Source organism: Polyodon spathula, chromosome 15, assembly GCF_017654505.1.
Source record: "Polyodon spathula isolate WHYD16114869_AA chromosome 15, ASM1765450v1, whole genome shotgun sequence".
In the NCBI taxonomy this organism is placed as follows: domain Eukaryota; kingdom Metazoa; phylum Chordata; class Actinopteri; order Acipenseriformes; family Polyodontidae; genus Polyodon; species Polyodon spathula.
Window position 1 is genome coordinate 32,178,296 of NC_054548.1, and position 19,761 is coordinate 32,198,056.

General features: G+C 42.5%; 1 protein-coding gene across 1 annotated transcript in view; it reads left to right on the plus strand.

Annotated features, from left to right (window-relative positions):
• Positions 1-19,761, plus strand: part of LOC121327900 (cystathionine beta-synthase-like protein) — a 120,756-nt gene that overhangs the window by 55,425 nt on the left and 45,570 nt on the right. Inside the window, exon 10 of the mRNA XM_041272224.1 lies at positions 17,912-17,996. Within this exon, the coding sequence (XP_041128158.1) occupies positions 17,912-17,996 (85 nt within the window). The remainder of the gene's footprint in view (positions 1-17,911; positions 17,997-19,761) is intronic.

Below are 19,761 nucleotides of genomic sequence, written 5' to 3' on the forward strand. Positions count from 1 at the left end.
GGGAGAGGTTCGGGAGAGCACTGTTCTATGTATGGGACTGTGCATGAATAATCACAGGCAGACAATTATAATCCAGTGTAGAAAAAGGGGTGTTTTTATTTTTCAGTAGTCCCAGACAATATACAGCAATGTGTATTGCACTGTTTAATAATAATGGGTTGCAATCCCAAATAATAAACTCAGTTAGTACATCCACAATATACAATACAGATCACCAAATCAGAGTGTGTGCTGTAGCGCTCGTGGTGCGTGATAACAAGTTTAACAGTGACTGTAGTGCAGTGTTGATCCAGTTTTGTGCTGGCACGTGGCAACAGCTCTGGATTTGTGTTTAAAAAGACACGAACAAAGAAAGAAAACACTCATGAATATTTCTCATACGCTTTTCTCTGCATCTCACACGGTCCTTCCAGTTTATAATACAAACTGAGTGAATGAAAATATTTAAGAACATAAGAAAGTTTACAAACGAGAGGAGGCCATTCGGCCCATCTTGCTCGTTTGGTTGTTAGTAGCTTATTGATCCCAAAATCTCATCAAGCAGCTTCTTGAAGGATCCCAGGGTGTCAGCTTCAACAACATTACTGGGGAGTTGATTCCAGACCCTCACAATTCTATGTGTAAAAAAGTATCTTCTATTTTCTGTTCTGAATGCCCCTTTGTCTAAACGCCATTTGTGACCCCTGGTCCTTGTTTCTTTTTTCAGGCTGAAAATGTCCCTTGGGTCGACACTGTCAATACCTTTTAGAATTTTGAATGCTTGAATTAGGTCGCCACGTAGTCTTCTTTGTTCAAGACTGAACAGATTCAATTCTTTTAGCCTGTCTGCATATGACATGCCTTTTAAGCCCGGAATAATTCTGGTCGCTCTTCTTTGCACTCTTTCTAGAGCAGCAATATCTTTTGTATAGCGAGGTGACCAGAACTGCACACAATATTCAAGATGAGGTCTTACTAGTGCATTGTACAGTTTTAACATTACTTCCCTTAATTTAAATTCAACACTTTTCACAATGTATCCGAGCATCTTGTTAGCCTTTTTTATAGCTTCCCCACATTGTCTAGATGAAGACATTTCTGAGTCAACAAAAACTCCTAGGTCTTTTTCATAGATTCCTTCTCCAATTTCAGTATCTCCCATATGATATTTCTAATGTACATTTGTATTTCCTGCGTGCAGTACCTTACACTTTTCTCTATTAAATGTCATTTGCCATGTGTCTGCCCAGTTCTGAATCTTGTCTAGATCATTTTGAATGACTTTTGCTGCTGCAACAGTGTTTGCCACTCCTCCTACTTTTGTGTCGTCTGCAAATTTAACAAGTTTGCTTACTATACCAGAATCTAAATCATTAATGTAGATTAGGAATAGCAGAGGACCTAATACTGATCCCTGTGGTACACCACTGGTTACCACACTCCATTCTGAGGTTTCTCCTCTAATCAGTACTTTCTGTTTTCTACATGTTAACCACTCCCTAATCCATGTACATGTGTTTCCTTGAATCCCAACTGCATTCAGTTTGAGAATTAATCTTTTGTGCGGGACTTTGTCAAAAGCTTTCTGGAAATCTAAATAAACCATGTCATATGCTTTGCAATTATCCATTATCGATGCTGCATCCTCAAAAAAATCAAGCAAGTTAGTTAGACACGATCTCCCTTTCCTAAAACCATGTTGACTGTCTCCCAGGACCCTGTTACCATATAGGTAATTTTCCATTTTGGATCTTATTATAGTTTCCATAAGTTTGCATATAATAGAAGTCAGGCTTACTGGTCTGTAGTTACCTGGTTCAGTTTTGTTTCCCTTTTTGTGGATCGGTATTACGTTTGCAATTTTCCAGTCTGTCGGTACAAGAGACTGCTGCATGATCTTGGTTAGCGGTTTGTAAATTACTTCTTTCATTTCTTTGAGTACTACTGGGAGGATCTCATCCGGCCCAGGGGATTTGTTTATTTTAAGAGCTCCTAGTCCCTTTAACACTTCTGCCTCAGTTATGCTAAAGTTATTTAAAACTGGATAGGAACTGGATGACATGTGGGGCATGTTGTCAGTATCTTCCTTTGTAAAAACTTGTGAAAAGTAATCATTTAATATATTTGCTATTTTTTTTTCTTCATCTACGATTTTGCCATTTGTATCTCTTAAACATTTAATCTCCTCTTTTGAACGTTCTCTTGTTGTTGTAATATTGGAAAAACATTTTGGAATTGGTATTAGCCCCCTTAGCAATGTTCATTTCTATTTCTCTCTTGGCCTTTCTAACTTCGTTTTTGACTTGCATTTGCAGTTCCGTGTACTCTTTCTGCGTACTTTCTTTTTGGTCCTTTTTTAATGCTCTGTAAAGTGCCTTTTTTCGCTGAATATTTTTTTTAATTGATCTATTAAACCATTTTGGCAATTTAGTTTTACATTTAGATTTGTCTACTTTAGGGATGTAATTGTTTTGCGCCTCTAGTACTACATTTTTGAAGAACAACCATCCTTCTTCTGTGGGTGTTTTCTCTATTTTACTCCAATCTACTTCTGTTAGTCTCTGTTTCATACCTTCATAGTTTGCTTTTCTAAAATTGTAAACCTTAGCTTTAGTCTTTACTTTTGGGGTTTTAAAAAACACTTCAAATGAGACCATGTTGTGGTCTGAGTTTGCCAGTGGTTCTCTGACCTCTGTTTTAGTTATTCTGTCTTCGTTATTTGAAAAGACTAAATCAAGGCATGCCTCCCCTCTAGTTGGTGCCTTGACAAATTGTGTTAGGAAGCAGTCATTTGTCATTTCCACCATTTCAATTTCATCCGTCGTGCTACCCACTGGGTTTTCCCATTTTATATGGGGGAAGTTGAAATCCCCCATTAGTATGGCTTCTCCTTTGCTACACGCATTTCTAATGTCATTGTATAACAGATTATTTTGCTCACCGTCTGAATCTGGCGGTCTATAGCATGCTCCTATTATTATGCCCTTTGAATTTTTGTCTGTTATTCTGACCCATATTAATTCGGCTTTATTTTCTTTGTCCAGGTTTAACACCTGGGCTTCAAGACTGTTTCTTGTATAGCGCTACCCCTCCTCCTCTTCTGTCCTGCCTGTCTTTCCTATACAGTGTATACCCACAAATATTATATTCGTCCCCATCACTCTCAGACAACCAAGTTTCTGTAACACCTATCACATCATAGTTACTTGTTAGTGCAGTAGCTTCAAGTTCTAGAATTTTGTTTCTGATACTTCTAGCATTTAGATAAATACATTTAATTGTTGTCTTACCTGAGTTGTTGTTCTTGTTTTGATGCGGTCTCCCTTCTGTTTTTTTGTTGATTTCTCCCCCCTTCCTTTCTAGTTTAAATGCTTCTGAACCTGCTCGAGGATCTTTTCTCCGAGTAGACTGGTTCCCTTGTTATTTAAATGCAGTCCATCCCGTCTATACAGATAGTCCTCGTTGTAGAATGTGGTCCAATGATCAAGATAGGTGAAGCCTTCCCGTGTGCACCACATCTTCAGCCATGCGTTTTGATTAATTATTTCCAGCTGTCCATATGGTCCTTTGCAAGGTGCCGGTAGTATACCAGAAAATACCACAGTTTTGGTTTTCTCTTTTAATTTCCTTCCTAGCTCTCTGAATTTGTTTTGCAGGGATTTTGGTCTGTCTCTTCCAATGTTGTTTGTACCGATGTGGACGACTACTACCGGGTCATCTCCTGTTCGTTCTAGGAGCCTGTCCACGTTCTCAGTGATGTGCTTGACTGATGCTCCCGGAAGGCAGCACACTGTTGTAGTAAGGGGGTCCAAACTGCGAATTGAACTTGCTGTGTTTCTCAATATGGAGTCCCCAACAATCATGACCTCCCTTCTTTTTGCTGTCTGGTCACCACTGTCAATAGGGTCCTGGATGTTGTTCCTTTCATTCTGTTGTTGTTGGTTCTGCTCATCAAAATTTTGAAGTGACTCAAATCTATTGGTTGTTTTGATTTCTGGTGGTTGTGTTTGAGGAAGTTTCTTTTTTTCTCTGCTTCTGCCTACCTGAACCCAGCTGTTCTGACCTTCTATCTCCCTGGTGGCTTTCAGTCTGTTAGGGGTGATGCAGACTTCCATGAATTGTGGGTGTGCCAGTTCCTCAAGATCCTGTTGCTGTCTCACTTCTTCCAGCTCCATTTCTAGCATACTTACTAGTTTATGCAAATCCTGGATCGCGCAGCACTTTACGCACACTTGGTTTAGCTCCGCTGGGTTTTTTCGGATTTCCCACATCAAGCAGGTGTCACAGATTACTGGCTTGAAGACCATGTTGATAGTTTTTTTTTTTTTTTTTTTTTTTGAAGTTTAGTTTCTTCTGCAGCCGTCAACCTGCTTTCAAACTGCTTCGAAACTGCTCTGTACTTTTCCACGCCTGTACTTCTCCCACTCGCTGTCGCTTCCACTCGCTGTCGCTGGGAAGACTGCCTCGTTTAACTGCCTTTGAAGAGGCAAGATAATTTTTTATTGTGAAACAACAGTTAGTGAAAAATAAAAAAACTGAAATGTCTTGGTTAGGTAAGTATTCACACCCTGAGTCAATACTTAGTAGAACCACCTTTGGCAGCAATTACAGGTGTGAGTCTTTTGGGGTAAGTCTACCAGATTTGCACATCTGCATCGTGCAATATTCGCCCATTCTTCTTGGCAAAATTGTTCAAGTCTGTCAAGTTGGATGGGGATCGTTGATGGACAGTAATCTTCAAGCCTTGCCGCAGATTCTCCATTGGATTCAAGTCCGGGCTTCGACTGGGCCACTTTAGGACATTCACCTTCTTATTTTTAAGCCACTCCAGTGTCGCTTTGGCTGTGTGCTCGGGGTCATTGTCCTGCTTAAAGGTGAATCTCCGTCCCAGTTTTAGGTCTTTTGCAGACTGAAGCAGGATTTCCTCAAGGATATGCCTGTATTTAGATGCATCCATTTTGCCCTCTGTCCTGACAAGCTGCCCAGTTCCTGCTGATGAAAAGCATCCCCATAGCATGATGCTGCCACCACCACGCTTCACAGTAGGAATGGTGTTACCTGGGTGATGTGCTGTGTTGGGTTTGCACTAGATATAACACTTTGCATTTTGGCCAAATAGTTCCATTTTTGTTTCATCGGACCACAGAATCTTTTGCCACATCTTTTTAGAGTCTCCCACATGCCTTTTTGCAAATTCCAAGCAGGATTTTACATGGGCTTTTTTTTCAGAGATTGCGTATTTCTTACCACTCTTCCATACAGGCCAGATATGTGGAGTACCTCAGCTATTGTTGACATATGGACAGTTTCTCCCATCTCAACCATGGAACGCTGTAGATGTTTCAGAGTTGTCATTGGCCTCTTGGTGGCTTCTCTGACCAATGCCCTTCTTACCCAGCTGCTCAGTTTGGGAGGATAGCCTGCTCTAAGCAGATTCTGGGTGGTGCCGTATACCTTCCACTTCTTAATGATCGACTTGACTGTGCTCCAATGGATATTCAGTGTCTTTTTATACCCCACATCTGATCTGTGCCTTTCCACAACTTTCTCCCAGAGTAGTTTTGAAAGCTCCTTGGTCTTCATGGTGCTGAAAAAAGAAACAAGGACCAGGGGTCACAAATGGAGTTTAGAAAAAGGGGCATTCAGAACAGAAAATAGGAGACACTTTTTTACACAGAGAATTGTGAGGGTCTGGAATCAACTCCCCAGTAATGTTGTTGAAGCTGACACCCTGGGATCCTTCAAGAAGCTGCTTGATGAGATTTTGGGATCAATAAGCTACTAACAACCAAACGAGCAAGATGGGCCGAATGGCCTCCTCTCGTTTGTAAACTTTCTTATGTTCTTATGTTCTTACTGTCTTTGCTTTGAATGCACTACCCAACTGTGGGACCTTACAGAGACAGATGTCTTTAAGCTGAAATCATGTGAACCACTTTTATTGCACACAGATGGACTCCATTTAACTTATTGTGTGAATTCTGAAGGCAATTGGTTGCACCTGAGCTTATGTAGGAGTGTCATAGCAAAGGGGGTGAATACTTATCTAATGAAGACTTTTCAGGTTTTTATTTTTAAATGATTTGTTTTTTCACCACCAACCCCCCCCCCCCCTCCCCCCCCTTTTTTTTCACGCATTGAAAGTGTTGAGTAGGTTGTGTAAATCAAAGGAAAAACAATTCAATTTCAATGCATCAAGATTTCAGGTTGTAACACAACAAACTGTGAAAATGGCCAAGGGAGGTGAATACTCCCTATAGGCACTGTAACTAAAACAGAGGTCAGAGAACCATTGGCAAACTCAGACCACAACATGGTCTCATTTTGAAGTGCTTTTTAAAACCCAAAAAGTAATTACTAAAGCTAGTACTCAAAGAAATGAAAGACGTTATTTACAAACCGCTGACTAAGATCATGCAACAATCTCTTGACACAGGGGTTATACCAACAGGCTGGAGAATTGCAAATGTAATACCGATCCACAAAAAGGGAAACAAAACCGAACCAGGTAACTACAACCCATAAGCCTCACTTCTATTATATGGAAACTTATGGAAGCTATAATAAGATCCAAAATGGAAAATTACCTGTATGGTAACAGGGTCCTGGGAGACAGTCAGCACGGTTTTAGGAAAGAGCCATCGTGTCTAACTAACCTGCTTGCTTTTTGTGTTTAATTCTCAAACTGAATGCAGTAGGGATTCAAGTAAATCCATGCACATGGATGAGGGAGTGGTTAACATATAGAAAACAGAAAGTGCTGATTAGAGGAGAAACCTCAAAATGGAGCAAGTTAATCAATGGAGTACCACAGGGATCAATATTAGGCCCTCTGCTATTCCTAATTTACATTAATGACTTAGATTCTGATATAGTAAGCAAACTTGTTAAATTTGCAGATGACACAAAAGTAAGAGGTGTGGCAAACACTGATAAGGTAGCAAAGACTCAGAACTGCATTCAGAACTGGGCAGACGCATGGCAAATTACATTTAATAGAGAAAAGTGTAAGGTACTGCACGCAGGCAATAAAAATGTGCATATAAATACCATATGGGAGATACTCAGAAATGTTTTCACCTAGACAGTGTGGGGAAGCTATAAAAAAGGCTAACAAAATGCTCGGAATATATAGTGAAAAGTGTTGAATTTAAATCAAGGAAAGTAATGTTAAAACTGTATAAGACCTCATCTAGAATATTGTGTTCAGTTCTGGTCACCTCACTACAAAAAGGATATTGCTGCTTTAGAAAGAGTGCAAAGAAGAGCAACCAGAATTATTCTGGGTTTAAAAGGCATGTCATATACAGTCTAAAATAATTGAATCTATTCAGTCTTGAACAAAGAAGACTACTCTGCAATCTGATTCAAGCATTCAAAATCCTAAAAGGTATCGACCCAAGGGACTTTTTCGACCTGAAAAAAGAAACAAGGACCAGGGGTTACAAGTGGAGATTAGACAAAGGGGCATTCAGAACAGAAAATAGGAGGCACTTTTTTACACAGTCTAGAACCAACTCCCCAGTAATGTTGTTGAAGCTGACACCCTGGGATCCTTCAAGAAGCTGCTTGATGAGATTTTGGGATCAATAAGCTACTAACAATGAAACGAGCAAGATAGGCTGAATGGCCTCCTCTCGTTTGTAAACTTTCTTATGTTCTTATGTTCTTAAATATTTTCATTCGCTCAGTTTGTATTATAAACTGGAACTTTCTTATGTTCTTCTGTTAACTTTTAGAACACCACTATAAATGTTAATGTCAACAGATTTCTCCAATCCACAAACAGGCCAGTCTGAAGTAGCCTCGAAAGACTAATTGTTGTAAGCAGACCATGTTTGCTTATTCAAAACAATAAAACAAAGCTTGCTCACACCTTGAGGTCTTTGAAGCTAAGAGTGCAGTGGGGGTGTTTTTGTTTAGGAAGAGACGTCAATCTATCTTGAAAACAAGCTTGCTAATACTGCTAAAAATACAAACACAGTATGTTATAAAATGGGTCTTTTAAATACTGTGTCCTCCTCCTGATTGGTCAAAACTGGTCACATTGGGTTGTGAATATTACATCATGGGTTGGAACTTCTTTCAAAAAGGGGTGAATCACTTGTAGATATCTATACATCACTAGAATTGAAAAAAAGAAAAACGATAGCCATATTTACAGTTATATTAATAAACATCACTAACCACATTTAATACAGAATTTTGAAAAATGTATTTAAAAACTGGTAGCTATATTTAAATTTGCAATAAAGGTGAGATGTCAACTCTAGATGAGATTTTGGATGAGTTTGAATCCGTCACCAACACTAATTCAAGTGGTGAAAAACAAAAAAGTAAGTACTGCTAGTCAGCTTGAACTTACTGAAGCACAACTACTGGACATAGAAAAAGAAAAAGAAGACAAAAATACACAAAAAGACCACTGCCTGGGCATCGGGTGACCTGTTTGACTTGCTAAAACAAAAATGATTAAATATTGATTTCAAAGTAATTCCTCTGCCTGATCTGAATAATTTACTGCAGGTTTTATGCTACTGTCCGTAGCTTTGAGGGACAGGAGTATTCAGTCTCAACCTATGTGACCCTACTAGCCGATCTTAACCATTTTTAAACAGTCCAGCAATAAACCGCAAAGTGTATTTGATAAGTGACTGAGTGTTTCAAAATGCAAACAATGTCTTTGTTGCCACTGTGGAGTGGAATCGCAAATCTGGCTTGGATACCTCCTATCATTAAAAGCCTCCCCAGCACTGTCACCTGACACTGCCGCAGGTTTAAAAGTTAAAGGTTTTGGTTTGATGTGCAACTAAATATGGCCAAATCACTGCATGATTTAAAAGCAGACTCATTTGTGTTTTGCCATGATGAAAATGTCACTTTAAAATATAATGAAAACCAAGAATCACAAGAATCATAATGAATCAAATAAAGAAAAACTGAGAGGTTTCATTTACTCCATCCCCAGAAATCCTCGCTGCCCCGTTAGAAAAAAATACATCAGTGACATCCATGAAACTGGTAACTCATTACTTACAAACAGAACAACACATGGTTAGTTCAATAAAACAGTAAGAACAGAACAATACAAGGTTAATACAATAAAACAGTGAGAACAGAACAATACAAGGTTAATACAATAAAACAGTAAGGACAGAACTATACAAGGTGCAGACAAGTCATTTTTAAGATACATAGGCTTGAATATAAAAAATGTGTCATTTAATCTTGTTTTAAAAATAGCAGTGGTTGGTGCTTCCCTTATAGAACAAGGCAGTTTATTCCAAAGTTTAGGAGCCCTATAGCTGAAAGCTGTACCACCTGTATTCTTTAAAAAAAATCTTTGGGTTAGTGAGCAGTCCAGCGTCCTGTGATTGGAGTGGTCATCCGGGAAGATATAGGATCAAGTCATTCAAATAAGGGGACTGAAGTATTTATGTTTTTTGTGGTGGATTCCCATAAGGCAGCAGCAAGTAATTCAATGAACCAAACACTTTATTAAAAGAAAATAAGTTACTTGAAGTAGTGCAAGCTCACTGTAAGGCAGCCATTTTATCCAGCTCTTCCTCTGACGCAGTCCCGCATTCCCGCATTCCTATATGTAAAATGTCCTGTAGATGATGCAATACTCCTTTTTAGGTACAGGTTAACAAACTAAACTATTTAGCCCCTTTTATTCCATTGATTGGCATTCAGATACCAAACGTTATTTGCATGCTGCATGAAACACTTTGTCCATGTAATTATTTAAGTTATTAATGTATTTTTAAAATATGAACTTTCGGTATTACAAATGAGATGTACTCAATTCAATAATTGATAATGTAATGTTTATATGGGTTGATTAGTTCTCATACTAACAATATTTAAGTTGACGTGTTGAAAAGATCGAGGATTTACTATGAACACACATTCACACGCAGACACAAGGAATGGTTAATCAGTAGTAGTATTTTATTAAGTACACAAATAATAAACAGAAATAAGAAAAGTTATAACATAAATCTTAGTCTCTAAACACAAAACACAATTCAAAAACCTGTCACTGCACTCATGCTTCACTAGCAGTCAGAAATATGACGTCATCTGTCTCCTAACATCAGCAGCAAGCAAGTAGGCTGTGACGTAGCTAGTCACTCAGTCACACACGCACACATCCAAGCACAGAGTCCATCTGAGAGAATGCAGACAATCTTAAGAACATAAGAACATAAGAAAGTTTACAAATGAGAGGAGGCCATTCGGCCCATCTTGCTCGTTTGGTTGTTAGTAGCTTATTGATCCCAGAATCTCATCAAGCAGCTTCTTGAAGGATCCCAGGGTGTCGGCTTCAACAACATTACTGGGGAGTTGATTCCAGACCCTCACAATTCTCTGTGTAAAAAAGTGCCTCCTATTTTCTGTTCTGAATGCCCCTTTGTCTAATCTCCATTTGTGACCCCTGGTCCTTGTTTCTTTTTTCAGGCTGAAAAAGTCCCTTGGGTCGACACTGTCAATACCTTTTAGAATTTTGAATGCTTGAATTAGGTCGCCACGTAGTCTTCTTTGTTCAAGACTGAACAGATTCAATTCTTTTAGCCTGCCTGCATATGACATGCCTTTTAAACCTGGAATAATTCTGGTCGCTCTTCTTTGCACTCTTTCTAGAGCAGCAATATCTTTTTTATAGTGAGGTGACCAGAACTGCACACAATATTCAAGATGAGGTCTTACTAGTGCATTGTACAGTTTTAACATTACTTCCCTTAATTTAAATTCAACACTTTTCACAATGTATCCGAGCATCTTGTTAGCCTTTTTTATAGCTTCCCCACATTGTCTAGATGAAGACATCTACAAAAACTCCTAGGTCTTTTTCATAGATTCCTTCTCCAATTTCAGTATCTCCCATATGATATTTATAATGTACATTTTTATTTCCTGCGTGCAGTACCTTACACTTTTCTCTATTAAATGTCATTTGCCATGTGTCTGCCCAGTTCTGAATCTTGTCTAGATCATTTTGAATGACTTTTGCTGCTGCAACAGTGTTTGCCACTCCTCCTACTTTTGTGTCGTCTGCAAATTTAACAAGTTTGCTTACTATACCAGAATCTAAATCATTAAGAGTATATAACATTAAGCTTATTAATGTTATACAGATTAAGTATATGGCAAGTTTTTACTTTTAAAGAAGTTCTTCATACAACAATGAGGTAGATTACTTCTATTTACTTCATCAAGTTTCACTAAAAGTTATAATCACCCGCAAAGTGTGCAAACTAAATAATTAACAGTTCAATTCTATGTGAATTTGTTACAGTTAATTAATTTAGTTCTATGAAAGGAAAATGCAACTGGAATTATACTCAGTGGTTCCTTGAAGCTTAGACTTTTAGTCCGCTGGTTTGGAAACTCAATCTGTTGAAGTGTCCAATGCAAACTCTCCTCTCAGCAACAAAGTCTTCAATCCCACTTTTAGATCACTCGGCAACACAGCTTTCAATTCTCGATAGAATCAACAAACAGCTGCAACAAAGTCTTCAGTCCTCGGTAGAGGATCCACAACTGCGCCCGTCTGCTCTGTCCTCTTCGTTGAATCTATTAGCTTCGCAGGTAGCAGGGCACAGTTTCTTTTGGATACTGTGGTTTTAGGTATACAGCAGACCCAGATGGGTTTACCTGATAACAGTCGCAGTAAGTTTTAAGGCAGTCCTGCAGCCGGGCCTCGGTCTCATTGCTTGTGGTCGTTGCTTGCAGCTTGCTTTCTCGTCTTGGGTCCGTTTTCAGGGAAAGTCCCGTCATGGTTCCGTTTTTAGGCAGTGTCCCAGAGTTGCAGCTTTGTAGCACAGTGACAGCACCTTTTTTATCATTCGATGTGGAGCGCAAAATGTTACTGTAACAAAGTGCCCGCCCCTGTGTATATTATCTGTTATTGTGGTGTGTTTAAATGTTGGTGTATAGACATTGGTACACGGGATATAAACGGGTCTGTGTAACACGAGTGTTTAAGAATGTATATGTGTATTTAGGCACGAGGATTGCACAGCACTTCACGTGCAAGTAAAATGTAGTAATATGTGAGCACGGGGAATTGCACTTTATTGATTCACGTGCTGGGATTCAAGTGAATAATTAATTGGTAATTGAATCCCAGCACAATAGTATATATAGATGCACGTTGGCACATACTGGTGGTTGGGTGTTCGGTGAGCGGAGAACGGGATTGGAGACGGAGAAAATAAGCAGTAGCAGTAGCAGTAGCAGTAATAATAATAGGGGAAAGTATCCGCTCACCGTGTTTGTCAGTGTCTGTGCGTCCACCGTTTTGTTAAGTATTAGTCCGTTTTTTGTTTGTCTGTTTTATTTTGGCTACCAGTGCCGTGTCCTTTTTCTGTTTGTTTGTTCAACCCTTTTATTTTGCAATAAACCGGCGCAAGCAAGCGCCATCATCATTTCATTTCATTTCATCCGTCCTGTGTTTTGTGTATTGCCTTACCTTTCCTGGTTCTGACGCCGCCCACTTCGGCCGTCTCTGTGACACGTGGTGTCCTGCGTGGGATAACAGCGCCTCCAAGCGTCAGACCAGGAGAGGTGTTTTGTCAAAAAAAAAAAAAAAAAAAAACCACAGCAACAACAAAAAAAAAAAAAAAAAAAAAAAACATGGAAGGCTGGGACTGGAGAGATGGCTGCCAGGACCTGGAGGAGTTCCTCGGTGGTCTGGAGGACCAGGGCTGGTGCCTTGCCTGTGGGGAGTTTGGGCACCCGGTGGTGCGCTGCCCCTACCAGGAAGGAGAGGAGGAACTGCCGCAGGAGAGGAAGGTGAGGAGGTGGCAGAGAAGGGGAAAGGGGAAGAGGAAGGCAGAGGTCCCACCGCTGTCTCCACAGCCGCACCAGTCTCCTGCAAGGGAGGAAGAGCCGCACCAGTCCCCTGCAAGTGAGGGAGAGCAGCAGGAGCTGCCTCTGCCTCCGCCACCTCCACCGGCAGGGGGAGAGCAGCAGGAGCTGCCTCTGCCTCCCCACCTCCACCATTCGATGAGGAGAGCAGCAGGAGCTGCCTCTGCCTCCGCCACCTCCACCGGCAGGGGGAGAGCAGCAGGAGCTGCCTCTGCCTCCGCCACCTCCACCGGCAGGGGGAGAGCAGCAGGAGCTGCCTCTGCCTCCGCCACCTCCACCGGCAGGAGCAGAGCAGCAGGAGCTGCCTCTGCCTCCGCCACCTCCACCGGGAGGGGGAGAGCAGCAGGAGCTGCCTCTGCCTCCGCCACCTCCACCGGCAGGGGGAGAGCAGCAGGAGCTGCCTCTGCCTCCGCCACCTCCACCGGCAGGGGGAGAGCAGCAGGAGCTGCCTCTGCCTCCGCCACATGAACAAACCAGGGGCAGAGCAGCAGGAGCTGCCTCTGCCTCCGCCACCAGCAGAGGGTGAATGCCTGCTGGGTCCCTGTCCAGCAGAGGGTGAATGCCTGCTGGGTCCCTGTCCACCAGCAGAGGGTGAATGCCTGCTGGGTCCCTTCCCCCACCAGCAGAGGGTGAATGCCTGCTGGTCACTTCCCCCACCAGCAGAGGGTGAATGCCTGCTGGGTCCCTGTCCACCAGCAGAGGGTGAATGCCTGCTGGGTCCCTGTCCACCAGCAGAGGGTGAATGCCTGCTGGTATCACTTTTCCACCAGCAGAGGGTGAATGCCTGCTGGTATCACTTCCCCCACCAGCAGAGGGTGAATGCCTGCTGGTATCACTTCCCCCACCATCACGAGGAGAGGAGCTGGAGCTTCCTCTGCCTCCACCTCCATCAGGGGGAGAGGAGCAGGAGCTGCCTCTCCCTGCACCACAAGGGCCAGGACTAGATGCTGGCGGTCCTCAGCAGCCCTTGCATAGGCTGCTGAGGGAAGCACGGGGAAGAACCTCCCGGCTGCAGTGGCCGAAAAGAGGGCCAACACCCGCACCCCAGCTTGTCCTGACTGCCAGCCTCGCTTCGCCCAAGGATGCCAGCCTCGCTTCGCCCAAGGATGCCAGCCTCGCTTCGCCCAAGGATGCCAGCCTCGCTTCGCCCAAGGATGCCAGCCTCGCTTCGCCCAAGGATGCCAGCCTCGCTTCGCCCAAGGATGCCAGCCTCGCTTCGCCCAAGGATGCCAGCCTCGCTTCGCCCAAGGATGCCTCTGCATCGCCTGGGGTTGCCCGCCGCTCTGCATCGCCTGGGGTTGCCCGCCGCTCTGCATCGCCTGGGGTTGCCCGCCGCTCTGCATCGCCTGGGGTTGCCCGCCGCTCTGCATCGCCTGGGGTTGCCCGCCGCTCTGCATCGCCTGGGGTTGCCCGCCGCTCTGCATCGCCTGGGGTTGCCCGCCGCTCTGCATCGCCTGGGGTTGCCCGCCGCTCCGCATCACAGCCGGAAGTACTGTGGCCGGAACCCCACGAAGGGGAGCTGCCGGCCACGAAGAAGGGGGAGGAGGTCTGGAGACCGCCAACCCCAGCAGCAGTTTCGCTGCCGGAGAAGGGGGAGGAGGTCTGGAGACCGCCAACCCCAGCAGCAGTTTCGCTGCCGGAGAAGGGGGGGGAGGTCTGGAGACCGCCAACCCCAGCAGCAGTTTCGCTGCCGGAGGAAGACCGCCAACCCCAGCAGCAGTTTCGCTGCCGGAGGAGGGGGAGGAGGTCTGGAGACCGCCAACCCCAGCAGCAGTTTCGCTGCCGGAGAAGGGGGAGGAGGTCTGGAGACCGCCAACCCCAGCAGCAGTTTCTCCGCCGGAGATCGTGGGGGAGGTCCGGAGACCTGCTCCCTCTGCAGTTTCTTCCCTGCAGGAAGAACGGTGGTTGAAGCCCCACCAAGGGGAGCTGCCGGCGCCGAAGGAGGGGGAAGGTCAGGAGACCACACCCCAAGCAGCCTTTCCGCTGCTAGGACTACCCTGGCAGGAGAATGCTACCCTGCTGACAGCATTACGACCTGTGGGCCCCTGGAAGCCTCTGGTCCTGGCCAAGGACTTTGGGCGGGACTTTTGGGCTTTTAAGGGGGGAGGTGGCCATTGAGGCCATGTGTGCTTTGCACAGGAGGGGGTATATGTAACAAAGTGCCCGCCCCTGTGTATATTATCTGTTATGTGTTGCGTGTGGTGTGTTTAAATGTTGGTGTATAGACATTGGTACACGGGATATAAACGGGTCTGTGTAACACGAGTGTTTAAAATGTATATTTGTATTTAGGCACGAGGATTGCACAGCACTTCACGTGCAAGTAAAATGTAGTAATATGTGAGCACGGGGAATTGCACTTTATTAATTCACGTGCTGGGATTCAAGTGAATAATTAATTGGTAATTGAATCCCAGCACAATAGTATATATAGATGCACGTTGGCACATACTGGTGGTTGGGTGTTCGGTGAGCGGAGAACGGGATTGGAGACGGAGAAAATAAGCAGTAGCAGTAGCAGTAGCAGTAATAATAATAGGGGAAAGTATCCGCTCACCGTGTTTGTCAGTGTCTGTGCGTCCACCGTTTTGTTAAGTATTAGTCCGTTTTTTTGTTTGTCTGTTTTATTTTGGCTACCAGTGCCGTGTCCTTTTTCTGTTTGTTTGTTCAACCCTTTTATTTTGCAATAAACCGGCGCAAGCAAGCGCCATCATCATTTCATTTCATTTCATCCGTCCTGTGGTTTGTGTATTGCCTTACCTTTCCTGGTTCTGACGCCGCCCACTTCGGCCGTCTCTGTGACAGTTACATTCCGCTTTTATTGTTATAGTCTTTTACACTCTGCTGATTGGCTGCTTTCATGAGGTTACTTATTTGTATATCTTGCCACTTTAAACTCCCTGTCCTTTGATGTTTTAATGTTCTTTTCCACCGGGACATCGCTGCTTTGTTGTTGCACAGAATTAGATAAAATTTCACGCATTGAAATTGAGGCGTCACTGTGAAATTCACCTCTTTTAGGGGCCAATGCATACAAACAAGTACGGAGAGGGAAAAAAAAACTTGTTTAAATGAACTAACTACTGCACAACGCAAGCGATACAAGTCCTTCTGTAGATAGCCCTTTATTCCTTCACTGTCCTGTGTGCATTGCTCGTAAGCAAAAAACAACCAAACAAAAAACGTCCACAAATAACATTTACAAAAAAAAAATTACCAAAAGCCGTTAATGTTTACTTTTCAAATGATAACAAAGTTTAAATCAGCCTATCAGTGCGTCTTTACTGCTTTTTTGTGGCCAGTAATGTGCAGCTGGGGGCGGGGCAAAGTTGGTGCTGCATTTTGGTTGCTAAAGTTTAGTTTTCAGCATTGGAGGTAAAATATTCTAAATGGACGACAAAGAAAGGAAAGTATATTTCGTCTGATGATAGTTTCCCGATATTTCCCAAAGAAACTGTACATGCAAATTGAGCTAATTGTTTTGCATATCTTAATGTATCACTCTGGAGAAAATACGATCGCTCGCTATTTAGCTTCAGAATTACACATTAAACAAAGGCTACTACAAAGGCTGCTAAACAGAATGTAAAATAAACAGCTTTCAAAAACCAAACTGGAAAGACAAAAAGTTTTCCTGTTTGCAAGTTAAATCAGTAGTAAAACGATCTAGCACAGCCACCTCCCTTCAACCTGTTGCTTACTTTTTTGCAGTTAGAATTGTAGACCCGAATAGCCACGTTTTCTTTGTTTTGACTCGGTACTAATAAAATAAATTATTGGATGGGACAAATAACATGACAACGAATGTGCTGCATTCGCTGCCTTTATTAAAGTATGCCAGATGCCCTTGGGTAATGAGTCTTGTGGCTGTTTCTAATCGATTTCCACATCTGTATAATTTGACAAAGCTTTGCCATACGCTTCATACCAATTCAGTGGATGCAGACGTGCAGTCTCAATGTATGAGCAAGTCAACTGCAGGGGGATGCTGCATGCTTGCCTTTAACAAGTGGCAGTACTCTGTTTTAGTAAGGAAGCAAGTACCACCATTTTTTAGACTTTATAGTGTTCTGTCTACTTGAGTTTATTTAATGTTTAAACAGGTCCGTGAAATCCTAATTTTATTCCGCAACCTACCCGTGAAAAATACGTAAATTTACCGCAATTTAGCTAGACCCCTCGCTATAATCAATCAGGACAGCAGAATTCCCAGGTAAGAGAAACACCATTTTATTGGGCCTTACCATTTAACCCTTAGCGGTCCATTAATTTAGCACCTGTCAGGCACGTCAGGTCCAATTTATGTTCACAGGTGCTGTTTATTTTACACGCGCTGTTTAAAGGTAATTTTATTCAAAGTAAAACAGATTTAAAAGGCACTGCATATCAACAGGACACTCAGCACTGCATCTCCAGCCCCGTCCCACCCCTTGTTCATTGTATTTATCACATAACTCTTCATAGTCGTGCATACTGATAAATCATCTCCTGATCACTTGTTTTATCATGAAACTCCTCAATAATGTGATCCAAATCATTATTTTATTACGATAGCATCTCAAAAAATCTGCAAATGTCCGTGATATTCTTTGAGCGCTGGATGCAGAAACAGCTATCTTGTTTGTTTTATGTCCGTGTTATCTCTGTGGCGCAGGGGCTATGTGTATTGCTCAGATCCGCCCCATTTTTCGGCTCCTATCAGTCCCACTTGGCCATTGAAAGGTTATCTCGGCTAGAGACCTGTGCTTGACTTCTTTTTGATGATGTCGGAGGAAAAAGGGACCGCAAACGGTTAATGCAACAGAGGTAAGCAGACAAACAAGTCAAATACTGCTTACTACGTTCTAGTGAACAGGTTGGTGCCGAAACAAGTTTCTAAAATTCTGAATTTATTGGATGCAAAGAAGTGAAAAGGGGAAAATTCTGAACTGAACTACTTTTTTTTTTGTTTTACCAAAAAATTCCTTATTAATCCTAAACTTGACTGGCATGTGAGCGTTGTTTTCCACTAAACCCAGCACTGTCAGGGCTAACCTCTGTACTGTGCCCCCTGTAGGTGGTGGATCAGTGGTACAAGAGCAGTGATGAGGAGTCCTTCTCTATGTCCCGCATGCTTATTAAGGAGGAGGGGCTACTGTGTGGTAAGTGCTCTCTACATGCTACTGTGTGGTACATGCTCTCTACATGCTATTGTGTGGTACATGCCATCTATCTGCATGCTCACCACAGAACTTCTGTCTTCCATGGAGATGATTAGCAGGTGGTGTTTAGGTCGGAGAGCTATGAGGGTAAGCTCTCATGACACCTGCCTGAATGCCTTTCTAAAAGTGTACTGTGGTAAATTCTTTGTAATAATAACTAGAACTGCCAGGCAGTTTTTTTACAACGTTCAAGCTCAGTACCAGTTGGACATTTTGGCAAGCTGTAGCATTGCAGGAAGTGTCAGCAACGGATCGGTTCTGTGGAGCGGTTTCAATTTAACTACTGCATTAGTTCATTATCTCTCGATACTTTATAACTTTAAAAACCATAGTAACCATGTCCCTATCTACACACTGTAAGGAGTTATAAACTAGTTTTACATTTAACCTTAAGGGGAGGTCAAAGGTCACAGTCAATGTCATTTTTGGATAGAGCATATATTGGTTCCTATCAGTGTTCCATAGTAACCATTAACCTACACTCTGTAAGGAATTATAACATAGTTTTATATTTGACCTTAGAGAGGTCAAAGGCCGCAGCAAGGTCATTTTTGGATAGAGCACATATGGTTTCATGTGTGTTCCATGTAACCATGAAAGTGCAAAGAAGAGGGACCAGAATTATTCTGGGTTTAAAAGGCATGTCATATGCAGACAGGATAAAATAATTGAATTTACTGAATCTATTCAGTCTTGAACAAAGAAGACTACGTGGCGATCTGATTCAAGCATTCAAAATTCTAAAAGATATTGACAATGTCGACCCAAGGGACTTTTTCAATCTGAAAAAAGAAACATGGACCAGGGGTCACAAGTGGAGGTTAGATAAAGGGGCATTTAGAACAGAAAATAGGAGGCACTTTTTTTAAGGAACCAACTCCCCAATTTAAATCAAGGGAAGTAATGTTAAAACTTTCACAATGCATTAGTAAGACCTCATCTTGAATATTGTGTTCAGTTCTGGTCACCTCGCTATAGAAAAGATATTGCTGCTCTAGAAAGTTTGCAAAGAAGAGCGACCAGAATTATTACAGGTTTAAAAGGCATGTCATATGCAGACAGGATAAAATAATTGAATTTACTGAATCTATTCAGTCTTGAACAAAGAAGACTACGTGGCGATCTGATTCAAGCATTAAAAATTCTAAAAGGTATTGACAACGTCGACCCAAGGCACTTTTTCAACCAGGAAAAAGAAACAAGGTCCAGGGGTGGAGATTAGACAAAGGGGCATTCAGAACAGAAAATAGGAGGCACTTTTTTACACAGAGAATCATGAGGGTCTGGAACCAACTCCCCAGTAATGTTGTTGAAGCTGACATCCTGGGATCTTTCAAGAAGCTGCTTGATGAGATTCTGGGATCAATAAGCTACTAACAACGAAACGAGCAAGATGGGCCAAATGTACTAATACAGTGCAGTGAAAAAGTATTTGCCCCCTGTCTGCATATTTTTCACATTGAATTTGGTCAGATCTTTTTGTGGGTTGTAGTAGTATATAGAGGGTGTCTGAGAGAAAAAATGACACCAAAGTTTGATGCTTCTTTCACTTGTTTGGTGTGCAAGGTAATTAAACATGCAATCTTCAGGTGTGAAAGTTATTGCCCCCCTAGTTAACTCAACCCAATTAAAGGGTTTAGGGTCAGCTGTTTGAGTACTTTGGTTAACAATCAGGCCTGATTTGGGCCAGACCTGCCCAACATAA